Here is a 17,238-nt window from a genome sequence, read left to right as displayed (position 1 = left end):
ATCGTAAGATAACACTGTCTGAATCGATCATATTTCAAATGAAAATTAAGCGTTATGTGTACTTACCCGCAAAGTTCTATTTAGAATAAAACGCGAAATTACTTAATATATAAAAAGTAATATCGAAATTAAATTTGAAGGAGGAAAGAGGAAGTGCCAGTTGCGAAAAATTTCCACCTTCAAGATTCAAGACAACATATATATATATATATATATATATATATATATATATATATATATATATATATATATATATTATTTATTTATTTATTTATTTGATTGATAGGCATAAATTGGCACAATTTAAATTAAGAATGCCAGTATTGATATTGATTCATTGATAATTTTGTGTTGTGCAACTTGAAATCAAGAGGAAAGTTACAACAAAATCATAAAATTTTCAAATAAATTACTAAAAGCATACAGGTGCTGTCCCTAACTTGTGAGCCACATTTAGGACATTTGTTTTTAAATTCACTTCAAAGTTAGGAGAAATTTCTATGTGGAAATTCATGAACTGATATACAGGATTATTAATCACACTAAGAGTTGTATAATCAACATACTAAAGCTTTGACCACATTTTAAAAATATTTCTCTTGTGAAATGTAAAAATAAAATAATATTTCAATGATGTTGGTATACTATGCAATTTTACTCACTGCATCCATTATAAAATGCCTACCAACAGCAAACACGATGAGTAAATTTTCATCTAACCAACTGAAGTTCATTACATGAAAACTAATAGATATCTGCATCATGCGAATAATGGGACAAATACAACAGATCACACCAACTTGTTACTAGTTACCATCAGGACAGTATTATATTATTACAAAATGGACATGTTATTCCCATTGAAACTACGCATTTACCGAAAAGTTTCAGATGAAGTTCTCTGCCATGAATGCTCTAAATCACGCAGTTTACTACTTTAGGAACCACGAAAATGGGGAAAAACTACTCTTATTTCACAACATAGAACATAATCAATTATAATAAAGTGGATGAGTTTATACTGAAATGATTTACAAAAATCTGCTCATTGTAAGCACTTTCCATTTACTTTTGGCAACAAACACACATATCAAAATCTTTAAAATTAAAAAATTACAAACGCCAATATTATAGCAAAATATGTACATCCATTATTAGATACACATATATACACATTCACACATAATTAAAGTATATATATACAAAAAAACATTTCATGAACGTGAAAAATAATGTAAAAACCCAAAACAATGTCACTCATACAGAACAATCTTGATTCAGTGCTATAAAATGTTTTCGGAATGACTGAAAATGGAATCCTATCATATATAACATTCTAAAAAACTACATTCTTAAAAATTCAAGTGATAAATATGTAATACAACAGCTGGCAGTGACCGAAGTTACTTTTTAAATAATCTGACACAGATATCAAGAATATATTTCACTTTTCAACCTTCACAAACATGACCACCAGACAAACTATTGCTTCTGAACAAAATTCTCAAGTAATACATTTCAAATTCAGATATGTTATTTTCACTTTATTACACTTCATGCTTTCTCCAACTTCATTGCCCCCACAATTACCACTTAATGTAATATAGTGTAAAATGACTTCCCAAGGACTACTAAAAGAGGTAAGATAACGAACATATTTATACATAATTATATAAATACAAACATTTTGTGGCATCAAATTTTCTTTCGTTGTCTTTCTTCCACATCTTAAATAACCTTAACAAAAAAAAAAAAATCACATCATGCTTGACACTGCATCCAGAACTTACTAAGAATTAAAAAAATGCTCAACATTACAATATCAAAAGCAAAGAGTAAAAATAAATGTAATATCTTTATTGAATGTGCAGTCTCTTAAGTTGCATTTAGTACTTACTGTATGAGTTAAAAAGATTATATAGTTATGTAACATGTATCTTACAAAAACTGAAGACCTTTATTGTAAGAGAAAAACTGCTATTAGCTGTAATACCAAATTTAATTTCAGTGCCAAAGAATTCACAAATTAAAGTCTATACTTCAGTAATTCATCCCAAATATTTAAAATTTAGTCTTCACCTACAAAAACATCTAGAAATTTTACCTCATAGGATCCCATTTTCATGCCATGGCTATGTAATAGTTAACACATTGTTATTGCAATACATCATAAGCATGTCAGAACAAGTAAGATTTTATGTAAGTGTAAAACCAACCATACCAGTTTGTCATTTACGATATAATCTTCAACATTCATCTTCTCATTACAATCCTTGGAGTAAAGATAATACGCAACAGCTCTACTATGCCATATTGGAATTAAAGTGGTAATCAGGAATTAGTATTTAATGTTTAGAGTAATAGCGATTTTCCTGCAATTCCATCTTTTCTTATGTCATTCCCAATTAATTTTTACCTATAACAAAATTTAAATGCTGTGCAGCACAAGAGAAATAAACTAATAAGCTTTTAAAATATATTCCTATTTTCCTTGTACAAAATATTTTATTGGTTTGCAAAAAAAAAAAAAAAATTGTAGTTTACTTTCAAATTTGAGAAAGTTACAGAATGATTTTTAAATACAGTAAAACCGAAGCACAGTAACTTGAAACATCATGATCTAGAACTTATTAAAACTACAACTTATTTCAACTTCTTCGATTGTTGAGATATCATCAGTTCAGCACTGAACACGGTCCATAATGCACATGCCGAGATGCTTTCTATATTTTAGACATGTTTATCACATTACAGTACTGCACTATGTCCACAATGTACATTCTTTACAGCAAAGGAATAAGCCAAACAAGCTCTAATTGTAATATACATATTAATTATTGTTTCACCAACAACTTGTAATATCACTTTTCCAAACCTGATACCACTGATTTCATTCCACTTTCCTGCATTATGGGTAGGAAATAAGAAGTGTTAGAAGATTCAACAAACTGAAGTAGTGTAAGAATGCATACAATTCAAACACTCTATAAGTTTGTCATTCGAAAGCTACTTGTCCCATATATTAACCTACAAACTACACCTGAGCAATGATCAACAATAAATGCTCTCCACTCCATTTACTTCTGACTTCATCGCATACATAAGCCATTAACTGAAATTAATTCGAGCTTATTAAAACTTTATCAAAAACCCATATTTCTCCCTGCAAGAGAAAATTTCCCTTAAGTTTCTTTCTTCACAATGGAAACAGATTTAATGAAAACCATTCAATTTTTAAGTCCTAGACTTTTTAATCTAGAGAACTAAATTCCGACATTGTTAGAACTAAAATTGAGAATCCAGATAGTAAATAAATTCTGACTCGGAATTACCATCACAAACTTGATAGTGATAAAGACGAATATGTTGGTATTTCATTATTCCGTGTGATACTATGGGTGCATTCTCCTCTACTCTTAGACCTGTGATCAAATACTCATGACACTTAATTCAAAATTCATCACAGTAACTTCTTTCACTATTTCCAACAGCTAATTCCTGATTGCTCCAACTGCTCCCATCCTACAAACACTGAGGCGATACACTATATTCATTACGAGAGTCTGAAATCGAGTACAACAGGTCTGTCCAGACAAATCTGTACATAGGAGCATTGGAACGGAACTTGCTATGGACGAGATGAGATTTGCTTCTGGGTTTCACTCCAGTGCAACATGATTTACATTTAGCTTTTAAATTACATGTCCATTAACAACTATTAAAAAGCGTGCACTCAATGTATGATGTGGGTACAAATCCTTCTTCCATGTCAATTTGTCTCCGTACTCGTGTCCAACCATCACCCTGGTCCAGCTCAATGATGTGAAGTTCTTCACCATCATGCATTGGTATGGAGCCTTCACTTGTAGCTGAACAATACACAAATCAAACATTCAACAACAAACTGACTGTGACATAAGGGATAAAATTTCAGTATTTCCTATTAGTTGAGATTCCAGCAATTCAACATCATAAAATGTATGTTTGTATTTGTATTTGCATGCACAAATTTTTACATAAAACAGTCAATTTATTCTTTATACAAATGCTACTCAATCACAATTGATTTTATTCTATTTAAAATAACGTGCTCAAAAAAATTGTTGCATATTATTTTATTGCAAAGTTCAGAAGCAATGTGCAATAATTATTTGTTGTTGTTGTTTTCTAATGCCATGTGTTTGACAATAAAGTCATTTGACCTCTTGCACTCCAATATTTTTCAAAGATATTATCATGGTCAGCCACTGAAGCACAGATTTTGAGGTGTTCCGAATCCATTTCTTGGTTTGAGTTGCACAATGGGCAGTTAGGGGACTGATATATTCCAATTCTATGCAGGTGTTTGGCCAAACCATCACGGCCTGTTGTCAATCTAAATGCAGCTACAGACGATTTTCGTGGTAAATCGGGAATTAACTGTGGAATTTGATGCAGAGAGTTCCATTTTTTCCCTTGCAATTGCAATAATTATTTTGAGCACAGGATAACCATCAATTAATCATACAAGATCAATAAAATCAAGGCTTTCCCTCACATCACCATCATCTTTGTCATCGACAGTTATCATTACTTACTTATGTATAACAGTAAATTATTATATTATTATTATTATTATTATTATTATTATTATTATTATTATGGTGTTGCACATCACCATTATATTTTCCTTTCTTAGACATCCTTTCCAACAGTTTAATACTTAATATAGACTCTTACTATAGCCTCTGTTAGTTCCCTTAAATCTTACGAGAAATCTCCTGGCTTAGTTGCCTCATGAGTTATCCTCCCCCCCCTTTTATATCACTTATGAGGTTTAAACAAGTCTTCAGACGGTTGACTACACATCATCATCAATATTGCAAGTTCCGTGAAAGTTGCAGCTTCAAAAATCTATGTGAGTAGTGTATTTCAGGTAACAGCAATAACCAAATATATTGTACTAACAAACAAGTACACAATTTCATGAAACTGGTGTGCCTCTGAACCAATAACATACCATAAATAAAGTGTTCCTATTAACATGAACTCTTTCTGATAGGGGATATGAGCATATTTGCCATATTTGCCTGAGTTCCCTTACTAATACTGATACGAAGTAACAGTTCTTAGTTCTCATTAAGCTTGTATAAAATTCTGCATGTGAGGAGGAAAGCCTTCAAGTATTATATCTTTTATTTAAAATTTTACATACACAGAACTATAAATTACATTTCTTAGTTTAAGTTAGATTAAAGCAACTGGCTTTTTTCTTACCTTCGAATGGATACAGAGCTTTACAGATCCCGAGTGCTGGAAGCACTTCTCCATCACAGTAATCACTTCCAGGCTGGCCTTGGGCATCACTGTCACCATGCTCTTGGTCCGAGTCAGGAAGGCTGGTGTGAGACGTTCCCAGGCCAGACTCGGGACTGTTTGAGGAGCTATGTGTTGGTTAGGCAACATCCAATACACTGCCTATTAGCAAACACACACCAAGCGCCCAATCTTCCATTCCAACATGCATTCACGCAAACATGCGTTCTTTTATTCACATTTATGCGGGTCCAGACATTCACTCTTTCTCAATATGCTACAAAGCCTGCAACTTTACAGCCAAACACATCTCTTAGATCTCATTTAGCACTTACTTCAAATCACATGCTGAATCAATATAAAGTAGAACCCCTTTTTAACGAATCTCTGAGAGATTACTTTTTCCTTAAAGAGGAATTTCCCTTAAAAGGAGGTTTACATAAAATGGGAAGGAGAGTAGTACTAAGTAGTAGTGTGTTACATATAGGGAACAAATTTCTGAGTGCTAGAAAAGAGAGATTTAGGATTTTATAAAATCCTACTTATGACTTTTAGAGTTTATATAAAATTAGCAATTAATCATTTTAATTTTGGTAAACATTCCCTTTTAAGTGGAATTTATGTACAAAGAACTGTGCTGACAATGAGTGCTACTGAACCGAAGACCCAAATTCTATCAGTGAAAGAGGCTCATTGCTGATTGTTCAGTTTCATTTCGCATAGCAAGGGTGCATTGAAGTAAGAACTAATTTGTAAGCTCTCGCCTAACATGAACAACCTACCACCCTTTTCATGTTAGGATGTACTGTTCCAAAAGAACTTTGGTTCCAGAAAATTAGGTAAAATCTTCTTCATTCCCCTTTTAAAATCAGTATAGAACGAACTTGCCAGACCAGTATTTGTCTGGAAGAGAATTATTTTAATAGCATTTTCGTAATTTTGGGCATTTCTGCGCGTTTAATACCAGAATTTATTTTAAATATATGCAAAATACTGAAAATTTGTTTTAGGCACAAACTTAGTTTTTAGGCATTTATAGGATTTTATGGCTCATTTAGGTGTTTTAGGTCTTATTGGATTTTAATAGGGTGATCCTGTATACATGAAATGTAGAGATATCTTAATAACATAAAGTCTAAGACAAAGCAAACAAATTAGGTACAGAACAAGGAAACCTTTCCTAGTTATATACCAAAAATTATAATCATTTAATCAGGCCTATATTTTTTAACTCTTCAAATGGTGAGGCATGAATGTTTTTCCGTTTAGTTGAACCAAAACCACGCTGAAACTCGGTATCGGAAATTTCTTTTTTCTTTATTATTCTCCATAATGAAGCAGGTGGCAAACCATGCTTTTTGCTACATGCGGTAGTGTTATTTCAGAATTAGCCTTGACATCCTTTATTATTTTCACTTTCTGTCCGACATTTAATTTCTTCCATTTAGTCGCCATTGTAACAATGCATAAACAGTAAAAATTAACAAAGAAACTTGAAAACAGGATCCACATAATTCGCGGGGAACAAAGGAAGCAAAGCAACCAGCCTGTGAAAGCAACGCAAAGCAAGACTGTAAAGAATGATATAGAAAAATGCTGCCATATGGAGCCACATTACTGTCGATGGAGATGCACTATCGAATATGCTGATACTATTGATTATTGAATTGAAAGTTAAGTCAATATTTTGGGTTTCATTATCACAAAATCCATTTGAAAAGTATTCCATAAAAGAGGGAATTTACTTAAAATGGATTCCTTAAAAGTGGGAATTAATTTATTCTTATGGTAATTTGGCTGGGACTTAACAGTTTATTCCTTAAAAACGAGAATTTTAAAATGGGGTTTTACTGCATTATAACAGATTAGTTCAAATCTGTAAGAAACAGAGCATCATTGAACTAATAGTTAAAAGGACTAGATTTATATGACAGAAATCCTGGTGCAAACAAATGAAACTTTTGGACAATGCAGTGTTTGGTTCAGTCATTCCATCATTTCTCAAATAATAACAATTATCATTCTGGAACAAAATAGATTCACCTCCTCATGGTGCAATAAGGGCGAGTGATCTGCAGCTAGCTTATTAATTACGTTAATCTGGTTTATGCTACTATCTTGTAAAAAGTGAATGTAATGAAGATGACACTTTCTTTTTATGAGAGGCCCAAAGACTAGCACTGCAGCCTCAAATAGGCTTATTGTGTCTTACCACTCCTTTATATAGGAATGATTGGATTGTTCAAGTAAGAACAGCCACTTTCTTTATACATATCATAAATCAGCTATATAGTGTCATCTCTCTATTCAGCAATGTAAGCATAAGAATCAATTAGAGTAGTGATCGTCAGGACTTGCTGAAATGGGTAACAGGTAAGAAGTGTCTCTGAATATGCATCACTGTGCAGAAGGAAGGAGGAGGAAGCATACCCACCAGGATGCACGCTAGTGCAATGTCTTATCTGTGGGTAAGAGATGCTAGGCCGAGGGTGCACCATGCTGACCACTGCATTAGAGTGTCTTTTCAATTTTAATGTTACAAGTTATTCCCTAGACATTCCTCCCCTGCAAGAAACAGTTTTCCAACATCCAAACATAAAAATACAGACCAGCAACAAAAAATGCTTAATATCGCGGAATTGCTTGACTTCTACTATTCAGAACTAGTACTGTATAGTCATTGGTGGCTCACGACAAACTCTTTATATATATTTTGCATTATTAAACTTCCCTTAAATCCTAGATCATATATGTAACAGATATAGGTCATCACTATGTTAAAATCGTTTGCACTTTGAAGAGAACAACCGCCAGGATCGCCACCCATCCGCCGTAAACGAACACGAGATGGCAGTACAGTCGCTAATGCAATTCAAATGGGAATTATGATGTGACTCCTTATGTAACAACTAGATGCCAGCATAGTAAACCTGACAAAATTTGTTAACGTCAAAGCCTATAAGGCCGACCTATCTGGGGTATATATGATCTAGGCTTAAAGGTGTGATTTTTTGGTATTAATGAAACACTGTACGCGAAATATTTGAAAAATTAATTGTATTCACAAAAAACAAAGATCTCACGAAAGTACTCTAGAAAACAAATCGCATTTAAACACGAAATATCTAACGATTTCAACGAATTAACCTTATAGTTACGATGTTCGATTTATGTAATTTAATATTCATAATACTGAAAGTACCAGGAAATTTGTAACATTTAAAAATACGAACTGGATTTCTATATGTTATTGTACATAATAATTTTGTATGCCATATCTTACCTCATATTTTAATTTAATATTAGCCCGAACTTTCATATTTCCACGAAATATTAATCGAAATGATGATAAAATAAGCACCGAAAAATAGGTAAAATAATCGCCACAAAATAATATTCCTAGCTATAGGGGTGAAAAAGAAAGAGAGGGATTGCATAGAAAGAGACGAAGGTACAAGTAGCAGTTGCCCTCCAAAGCAGTGGTCCAGTAGCAACTTCTACTCCTGCCTCTATCCATCTAGTGCTACAAGTATGTTGTAATGACTTCACTGTGTGTAACAGTCATATAACACCCCTCACTTCATCACCGCTCCCTCACTGAAACCAATCGGCAGGGTGTTTGATCCTATTTGTAGCTATTCTACTAGGAAAGTAACTTGCACATTGATTTGAACACAGCTCAACCAAATTTTGGCATGCAGATTAACGCTAAAACATATATTGACAGTTTTTACGAGTGAAAGAGAATAAGATTTTTTTAAAACGAAAATTTAATGGGTTCAATGAATCATTGAACACTAACATGAGCCGCACCTGTGCACTGTATAGTACAGGCATTGCAGGTCTTGAAAGTAACTCATTTGGCAATCGACAAATCTCTTATTTTACACTGCGAGAGTCAGCTCTGTTTTGTCTCCCCCTTCCCCTCAACCGCAACAGATTTCTACCTATGTTTTTTTTTGGGGGGGGGGGGATGCCTTTTACAAACGAAGAAGCCTCGACATGCTGAACTGTAGAATAGTCACACATGTTTATGCATAGAGATATCCACAGCAAGTCCATCACTCTTGTAATGTTTTCCAATGTCTTGCAAACTGTGTGCGCACATCCAGTCTAGTGCAACCAAAATACAAAAAAAAGGGGATCATATCGGACAACTGTGAGGTATGAAAAAACTGCTAACATCCTCACTGCGGCCCTGCAATTGCGAGCGTCGTTAAATAAACTGTTTCTCCCCCCCCCCCTTACTGCGGTGGTGGTTAATTCTCATGACTCCACAAGGAGGACTGCCCATAACTCAGGATTGTGCTATAATATAGGATGTAAGAAAGAGATCACAGCATTGTTTAGCATAGGGCTGTGGACATTTTGAGCATTTCTAAAGAATGTTGTTTAAGAATGAGTGTTCCCAATATCACAATAACTGAGATACTATATTTACAATTTATTTTTCTGTTTTCTTTGATTGTGAATACAGAATGAAAGTTATAAAAAAAAGTTTTAGTAAAAGTTGTTTGTTTTTAAAAATCCTATCCAAAGATATCTTACACGACCTAAGTTCTCATTTGAATATTCAAAATTGATCCTGGTTACCTCCTACTTCCGATTTGTCCCAGAGAATGGATCTCAGACCCATTGTAAAAGTTATAGTAACTTCTTTGTCTCAACTTAGAATTAAACATGTGCCAGATTATTCAACTCAAGCAATTCAGCTCACTTTTCAATGTACAGTACATAACCAAAATGTAATTTTACTGTATATTGTCTACCTAATGATTATCATGAAAAAATGCTCACTCTAACAATATTAAGATATGTATTTCAGAAATGTCCTATTAGGTAGGTAAAATGACGGATGTAGGTAAATTCTCATTTTTAAATAGAACTATAAATGATTGGAATGACCTACCTGCAGCGGTCTTTGAGGGCTGTCCTTCCTTAAGGAGATTCAAGAATAATTTAAAAAGTTGTGTATAAAGTGCAAATTAAAATTAAGGCGACATTTAACATTTAATTTTTTAATGTGACATGTATTTATTTAGCCTGACGAGTTACTTCCTTGGTTTGAATTGTAAATTATTTAAAAATAGCGTGTAAGAGGGTCTTAGACTAGAAATGTTTAGTTTAAATGTAGTTCTGTTTATAAGTACAGTATGCATAAGGGTATAATTATTTGACTTATTTGAACTGTTGTATCAGTGAAGCGAGGTGAGTCAGTGAAGTTATGGTTTTACAGTGCAGTGAATAGTTCCGATCAGTGATAATTTATAGCGTCAATGAAATGTGTTCTATAGTGTCAGTGAAATGTGTGCTAAAGTGTCAGTGAAATGCGTCATAGTGCCACTACAGTGAGTGAGATGAGAATAAAGTGAAAGACTATTGAAACTTATGTAGGGCCTATACATAATAATGTAGGTTGTAATGTAAAATTAGGTATTTTATTTATGTTTTATTATTATTGTGTTAAATTATATTGTGTATTGCTTATCATTTCTTTATTGTGTATTGTTTATATTGTGTATACCACTGCCACTGGGTGCATGCCCACTTGCAGTGTAAATAAATACATACATATCTGTATAATACATGAAATACATAAAGTGGATTTTGCACTTTCACTGTTTGAATTATTATAACTGAGGGACAGAAGGGAAAAGGAAGAGAGAAAGTTACAATGAGTCACTTTTATTTTAAAATAAAAGTAATATATTAGCAAGATTCTTACGTGAGGATCAACAATGGTAATTTTCATGCTTCATCAAGTGCTATAAAACAATAAAAAATAAATGTCTGTTATTTTTTAAGCATGCATTACGCATGCATGTTGTTTCCACATTCACCTAAACTGATATTCTAAATGTTAGCTGACAAAGTCATTTTTGGTGAACCCAAAAATAGTGTTTGGCATGAAAAGTGCAAGGAATGTAAAGAATGTCGTGTTAAGTTGACTCTTTGAATTTAATGCAGAAATAAAGCAAAGCTTATTGTCTCTAATTAAATCACAAGCTGTTGTAAATTGTTATTTCTCAATCAAAAATGAAAGTATTTATGTTCAAATTGCTTCTTTCATATTCACTCACTGCTTCATTCAAATCAACAAGCACCGAACTATATTAAGTATAGTAAAATACATTAACATTTCAGCAAGAAATATTATTAAAGCAAATTTTGTCTCAGACATGCTAGAATTTAAAAAGAAAAAGTTTGGAAAGTTAAAAAAGACACCCTATTCCTTCTCTCCTCGTCAAAAATGATATCTTGGAACAATATCATAATATGGTGAATATAATAGAGCCAACAAAACGACATCCATTCTCACAGAATAGAATAAAAATTAAATAATGCTCCTTTAACTTTTAAAACAAAACTGAAAACAATTGCCATCCCTGTCAATTAAGCCTTTCTATTCTGGTAATTAATCATAAATAAAAACTACCACAATAACTTCAGGACAGAGAGAAGACTTATAATCATACGGATTAGAGACTGGTCATACCTTATACTGAAATAGTGTATGATTTGAATTACACAATTTTGTTAAATCCTTGGATATTCCTCTACTTAAAACGGACATTCCTACGTACATCATGAGAGATAAGACTAAGTTCCCTCATGATAATATTAATAATAATTAATGCAGAATTTGTAAAATATCAACAAGGGAAAACATATTTATCCCACAAAAGCCTGCCCCGAACACTGCTGCATACCACAAAGTTTGTGTGCATTAACCGATTTGAACTCAGATCTATAGCATCTATATTTATTCTCTTGACATAACAGTGTCACTCCCATCCGACTGAAGAAAAGATATGTCCTATGACAAGTACAAGTATTTTTAAATCAATATATGCCAAAAATTAAATTTTCCAACTCACGATTCAAAATAAATTCATAATAACTTCAGAATGATCATTTATTACAATACACGTAAACTTTAGAAGTTCTTTTATAAGGGTGATACAACAGAGGACATAAGAATCCAAGACCTATTTTTTTTTTTTTCTTTAAAGGGAACTATTAACGATCTCATGTCGAAACTTCCCCTCAAACCGAACACTTGGTTAAGATCTCTACAAAAGATAGTACATAAATATAAAAAAATTATCTGTCCATACTAAGTGTAAAGATGTGAGAATTTACGTGGAATATTGTATTAAGAAACAGCTGTGCATACTTCAAAAGAGTAGCTAATTTGCCTTCTGTAAATGCCTACATAAGTAGTAAGTTTACACAGTCACCATGCTATGTCAGCCAAGTGAGCACTATCTACTCGAGGCCAGGAACTACTCATTGCCTATTTGCTGAAGAAATCTATTTATGTGCACAGTTTGAGGAAGGTTTTGATATGAGCTCAATAACAGTTCACTTGTAAGTTCCTTTAAAAATCTCGTATCAATTGAGATGTAATGTAGTATTTGTGATATGATACCTATGCAGCAGTGAGTAAATGAGAAGTGACTCTGATCCATCTTACAATATAATATACAGTGTGATTCTTATAATTGTCCACATAGTTTATGAGCTGGAACTATACCATTCACTCACAAGGAGGAAAAAAACCCCAGTGATATAATATGCAAGCACAGAACAATAGAACTCCTATTATGAATAAATGAAATAAAAAAATAATGATTTACCACATTACAGCAGGTGCTCGAAATCTTAGAAAACATCACTAATTGAGGGAAAACCCTAGAAACTATTGTCTATTATTGCAATAAGCAATTCTGGCAGCAAGCTCTCTAGGACTTCAATTTCGCACTTCAGCCATTTTGTAAGGTTTCTGTTGATTTCTGAGCAGAAGAATAAGAACTGCTAGCTTGCTGCGTAAGTTTTCTTAAGGATTTTCTAGGAAACTGTTCGAGATATTCACTAATGTCCTGAAGCTTTTCACGCATCAACAATGTTAAATTTTTTTCGACATTTTATTCAGCACTGAACCTTTGTTTTCAATTTATGCGTCAGTTTGTGAATTCCAGAATCCATTGTAAATAGCACTCTAGGAAATTCTTCACGAAACTCTCTTTTAAGTCCTCCTGAAGATTCGCAGTTACTAAACTTGCAACATATGAAAATATGCTGTTCAGTAGTTACACGAAAAGCCATTAATCAAAATAAAAAATACATGTACGCATTACGAAACAAGAATGTATAAGCTACTGCTTGGTGAGCAAAGACAAATTCCACAAAGATAACAAAATAATAAATATTTGCTCACAATAAACCATCAGTTGCCTGAGCCATTCAGTGGGAGTGCTGGACTCATGACCCAACAATCATGTCCACAAGATTTGAGTCACTAGAGCACATACAACAAGCAATTCAATTAATATATTACAGTACATAATATTTCTAGTGTCTTCAAACTTCAATTACTGTTGTTTTCTGATAACATTTTAAGCACATGCTGTAATGTGGTAAGTCAGATTATTTTTTCTATTTTATTTATTAAAATAGCTGTTCTTTTGTTCCTTGTGTGCGAAATCATAGTTGAGACTTTTTTCTTCTATGCCAGTGCATGAGGGAACTGCAGGGACAATGATAAGAATCACACTGTATATAATTTTGAATAACATTAACGAAAATTCTATAACATCTTGGATCAAACATATATTTTGAAGGATTATGACATTAGGGTACATTCACATCGAAAATCAGCCATATAGAGTAATCTTAATTGTATGTCTTAATGGACAGGACATAGTAAAGAGTTAAACGGAAATTACCAATTTTAATGAACTTAACTCTATCTCATTCAATTTAAGATGCTTAACCCTTTGAGGCACACAACTCTTAATTAACAAATTTGAGGTGAATAATGGTCAAATGAAATAAAATACACAAAATAGAGATGAAATTTGCAAACAATCTGCATTTTCATAAATTTGTATACAAATTATGTGGTGGCTTTATTTGAAGACACTGTGGCACAACTTCACAACATTAAAACAATTCAGACTTTTATCTAGAAACAATACCAGATCTACTTGTGGTAAAGAATGATTAAAATGAAACCACTATGCCTCAAAGGATTAAACAAAATCAGGTATGTTTTTTTTTTTTTTTTTTTTTTTTTTTACACCTATTTTTTTTTTTCTCTTTTGTCCAATTACTAATTACTATGCAATAATCAAGCAAGAGGACAAGAAGTGAAATTTTTATGACAGTCAAAAGAAGATGAAAGTGTATATTTAACTTTAATAGAGAACTGAACGAAAGTTCAGCAAAGTCCAGCAAAGTTACATGACTGTGGTAGGCACAATCTAAAAAGTAAAAAAGTGCAATATAGTATAGGTCAATGCTCTACACAACTTTAAAAATCACGTTTGTTTTTTTTTTTTTTTTTTAATGGGCAATCAGCAAACCAATTAATTGAGAGACGAATAATCGATATTCTTTCTAAATTTGATATAAAGAGTCATTTTCTTTAATGGAACCATTCACATTAATACAAATTTTAACATAGAAGTTCACAAGGTCCAACATTTGAAGTTTATAATTACATGAAAATTAAGAAACAATTCATAAAAGCCACCACATCATACCTAGCTGAAATCAACAACATGGCTCCATTTGACGAAAATTAGTAATTTTATTTCATCCTTATTTTAGATGTAAGATAAGCCAGCAACCTCAATAAAAACATTAGTAAAACATATAAATTACATTGCAATTCCTTATTTGATTGCATGACAAAAATTATCATCAATGTAAAACTATTCTTTTCATGTCAGAAAAACTAAAAATCGTGTTTTAATTATTTTTTTTTCACTGTTTTATGATTGGTTACTTTTTATTTTGTCACTGTGAATTATGAAATTCAGTGCTGTTAATTTCACACTTTTACATTTACCGATAATTTTCGATGTGAACAGACCCTTAGATTATCTATCTGAACTAACTTACTGGTTCTACCTTCTTTCTTAATAATTACCAAATAACCATTTCCTTTTTTGGCCTATAGGCTATAATAAATGAATAAATAAATATATATATAGTAACGACAATCATCAAATGTCGAACTAACCTATATATAGATTTTTATTGCTAATAACCCATAACTTACCCATGAGATGGGAGAGGTGTACCAGGAGCTGACTGTTTGTGATTCACTGCTGGATTTGACACACTTGAATCTGACGCTGATCGACTAAGAGAATCTTCTTCACCTCCTGACCCTCCACTGTTTCTGCAAAACGAAACAGACGTTATTTAATAATTACCACACAAAATTATATAATGAAGATTAATCTTTATTTATATCTCTCCATTTGTAATGTTCCTACTATTTTCATTATTATTAACCAACAAACAAACACATAAAGGTATAACAGTTCGCGGGTGCTCGTGTAAAGGGGGTTAAGTCAAATTGTAAGGTATGTAAACTTCTCTCCTTTGGTACTGAATAAAACCCCTTTGTCACAAATTATGGAGCACTGTAACTGCATCAAAGATAGAAGAATAACTTAACCCCTTTAACACAAGAGAAAAGTAATTGTGGATAGTTCAAATCTGTACTTATTCCAGTTTAGAGAAATCAACTTAACCCCCTTTACATGAGCACCCGCGAGTTATCCTGAGTTGCTTAGTGTTATTATGCTACCTCTGGACCCAAGTATTGATACTTTTAGGCGGAAGAATCCTATGTATGGCTTCCTGAACATGAAAGTAAAGTTGCTTTGTCATAAAAAATTTGCATGTATTCAAGACTCTTATACGTTCATAGTACAAGTCATATGCAAAAGTGAAACAAACCAGCAATACTACAAACTTATTCTTTACTTTTGCATTTTGTCTTTTTGTAGTAAAAATTACGGATAAGCATTTGTAGACATGTGACATATTCGATAAAACTCTCCATTACTGAGTGTTGGACGAAAAAATAGTCTGTCCCCCATTTTAACATGCAATTGTGAAATTTTGACAAATGTCAGACAACAATGGCGCTAATATCACACTGAGTGAGTGAGTGAGTGAGTGAGTGAGTGAGTGAGTGAGTGAGTGACTGAGTGAGTGAGTGAACGGCTGCAATAAACAACAGTCTTGTCATCACTGAACCACTGAAGTTGACGATTACTGTTATTATTGAAATATAATTTCTTATTAATTTTACTTTATCAGACTTGAAAACTATTGTGAAAAACTATCATTTTCAAAGAAACAGCTGCCAATGGAATCCACAATGATATTCAAGTAAGCATTCTAAGGCAACATCTAGAGCAGACAAAATTAATTTGATTATAACAGAAGTGGACAATTTCTCTTCTTATCCCTTCTGATTTTCTACCATTTGGTAGCAAGAATAATGTTAGATTTTAATTAGAACAATCAAATGATGGTGCCTAAGACAGACATTTTTTTTTTACTAAGCTACTTATAAACTGTCTGAGGAACTGAACCTATGATGCCGATGAAGATGTCCACCATTAAGATGATGTCCTGGAGCAGCTCCTTTATTACGTCGGCTTGGAGCAGAAGGTGAAACAGAGAGAACAACACCCGATTGTTGTCCAGACTTATTGTTAACACCCTCGATCGCTTCTTCCAAATAGCCTTGGTACTTCTGTAATTCTTGTCGTAGTTTGTCTAACTTGTGACCACTCTCATTCAGCTGTCCTTCTATAGACATTGGATCACCTAATGCAGGATTCTGCTCATATACGCCCTTCATCTTCATGAGCCCATCTCTGTAACAAATACGAACTCAAGTTCATACTCAGTATGGCCTCAAAATAATTTTCACACGTTGATACAACTAAAGAATGATTATTTTATAAGCTGCAACCACATATACTAACTATCTCTATAAAACAATTGAATCGGTCGGAGCTAAAAGGAACTAAGTCAAAATATGCAGTTTTAGGTTATGCAAAAATTTGAACAACAGATGTAATGCGCTTCGAACGGTGGAAGAAGGAACTAAGACTTTTAAATATTCTT

At 32.8% G+C, this 17,238-nt stretch overlaps 1 protein-coding gene across 4 annotated transcripts in view; it reads right to left on the bottom strand.

The window, feature by feature from the left end:
- Positions 1–1,042: 1,042 nt before the first annotated feature.
- Positions 1,043–17,238, bottom strand: part of Cip4 (formin-binding protein 1-like Cip4) — a 405,553-nt gene continuing 389,357 nt past the window's right edge. For 3 of the 4 annotated variants that reach the window (XM_069843398.1, XM_069843401.1, XM_069843400.1), the window contains 4 exons: positions 16,698–16,985; positions 15,365–15,487; positions 5,257–5,423; positions 1,043–3,869 (listed from right to left, as the gene is read on the bottom strand). In XM_069843398.1, the coding sequence (XP_069699499.1) occupies positions 3,709–3,869; positions 5,257–5,423; positions 15,365–15,487; positions 16,698–16,985 (739 nt within the window). In that variant the 3' untranslated portion in view covers positions 1,043–3,708. The remainder of the gene's footprint in view (positions 3,870–5,256; positions 5,424–15,364; positions 15,488–16,697; positions 16,986–17,238) is intronic. The other variant, XM_069843399.1, reaches the window with a different exon arrangement.

The sequence above is a fragment of the Periplaneta americana genome, chromosome 13, assembly GCF_040183065.1.
Source record: "Periplaneta americana isolate PAMFEO1 chromosome 13, P.americana_PAMFEO1_priV1, whole genome shotgun sequence".
Lineage (NCBI taxonomy): Eukaryota > Metazoa > Arthropoda > Insecta > Blattodea > Blattidae > Periplaneta > Periplaneta americana.
Note: the sequence above shows the minus strand (reverse complement) of the source record. Positions and strands in the feature narration are given on the sequence as shown.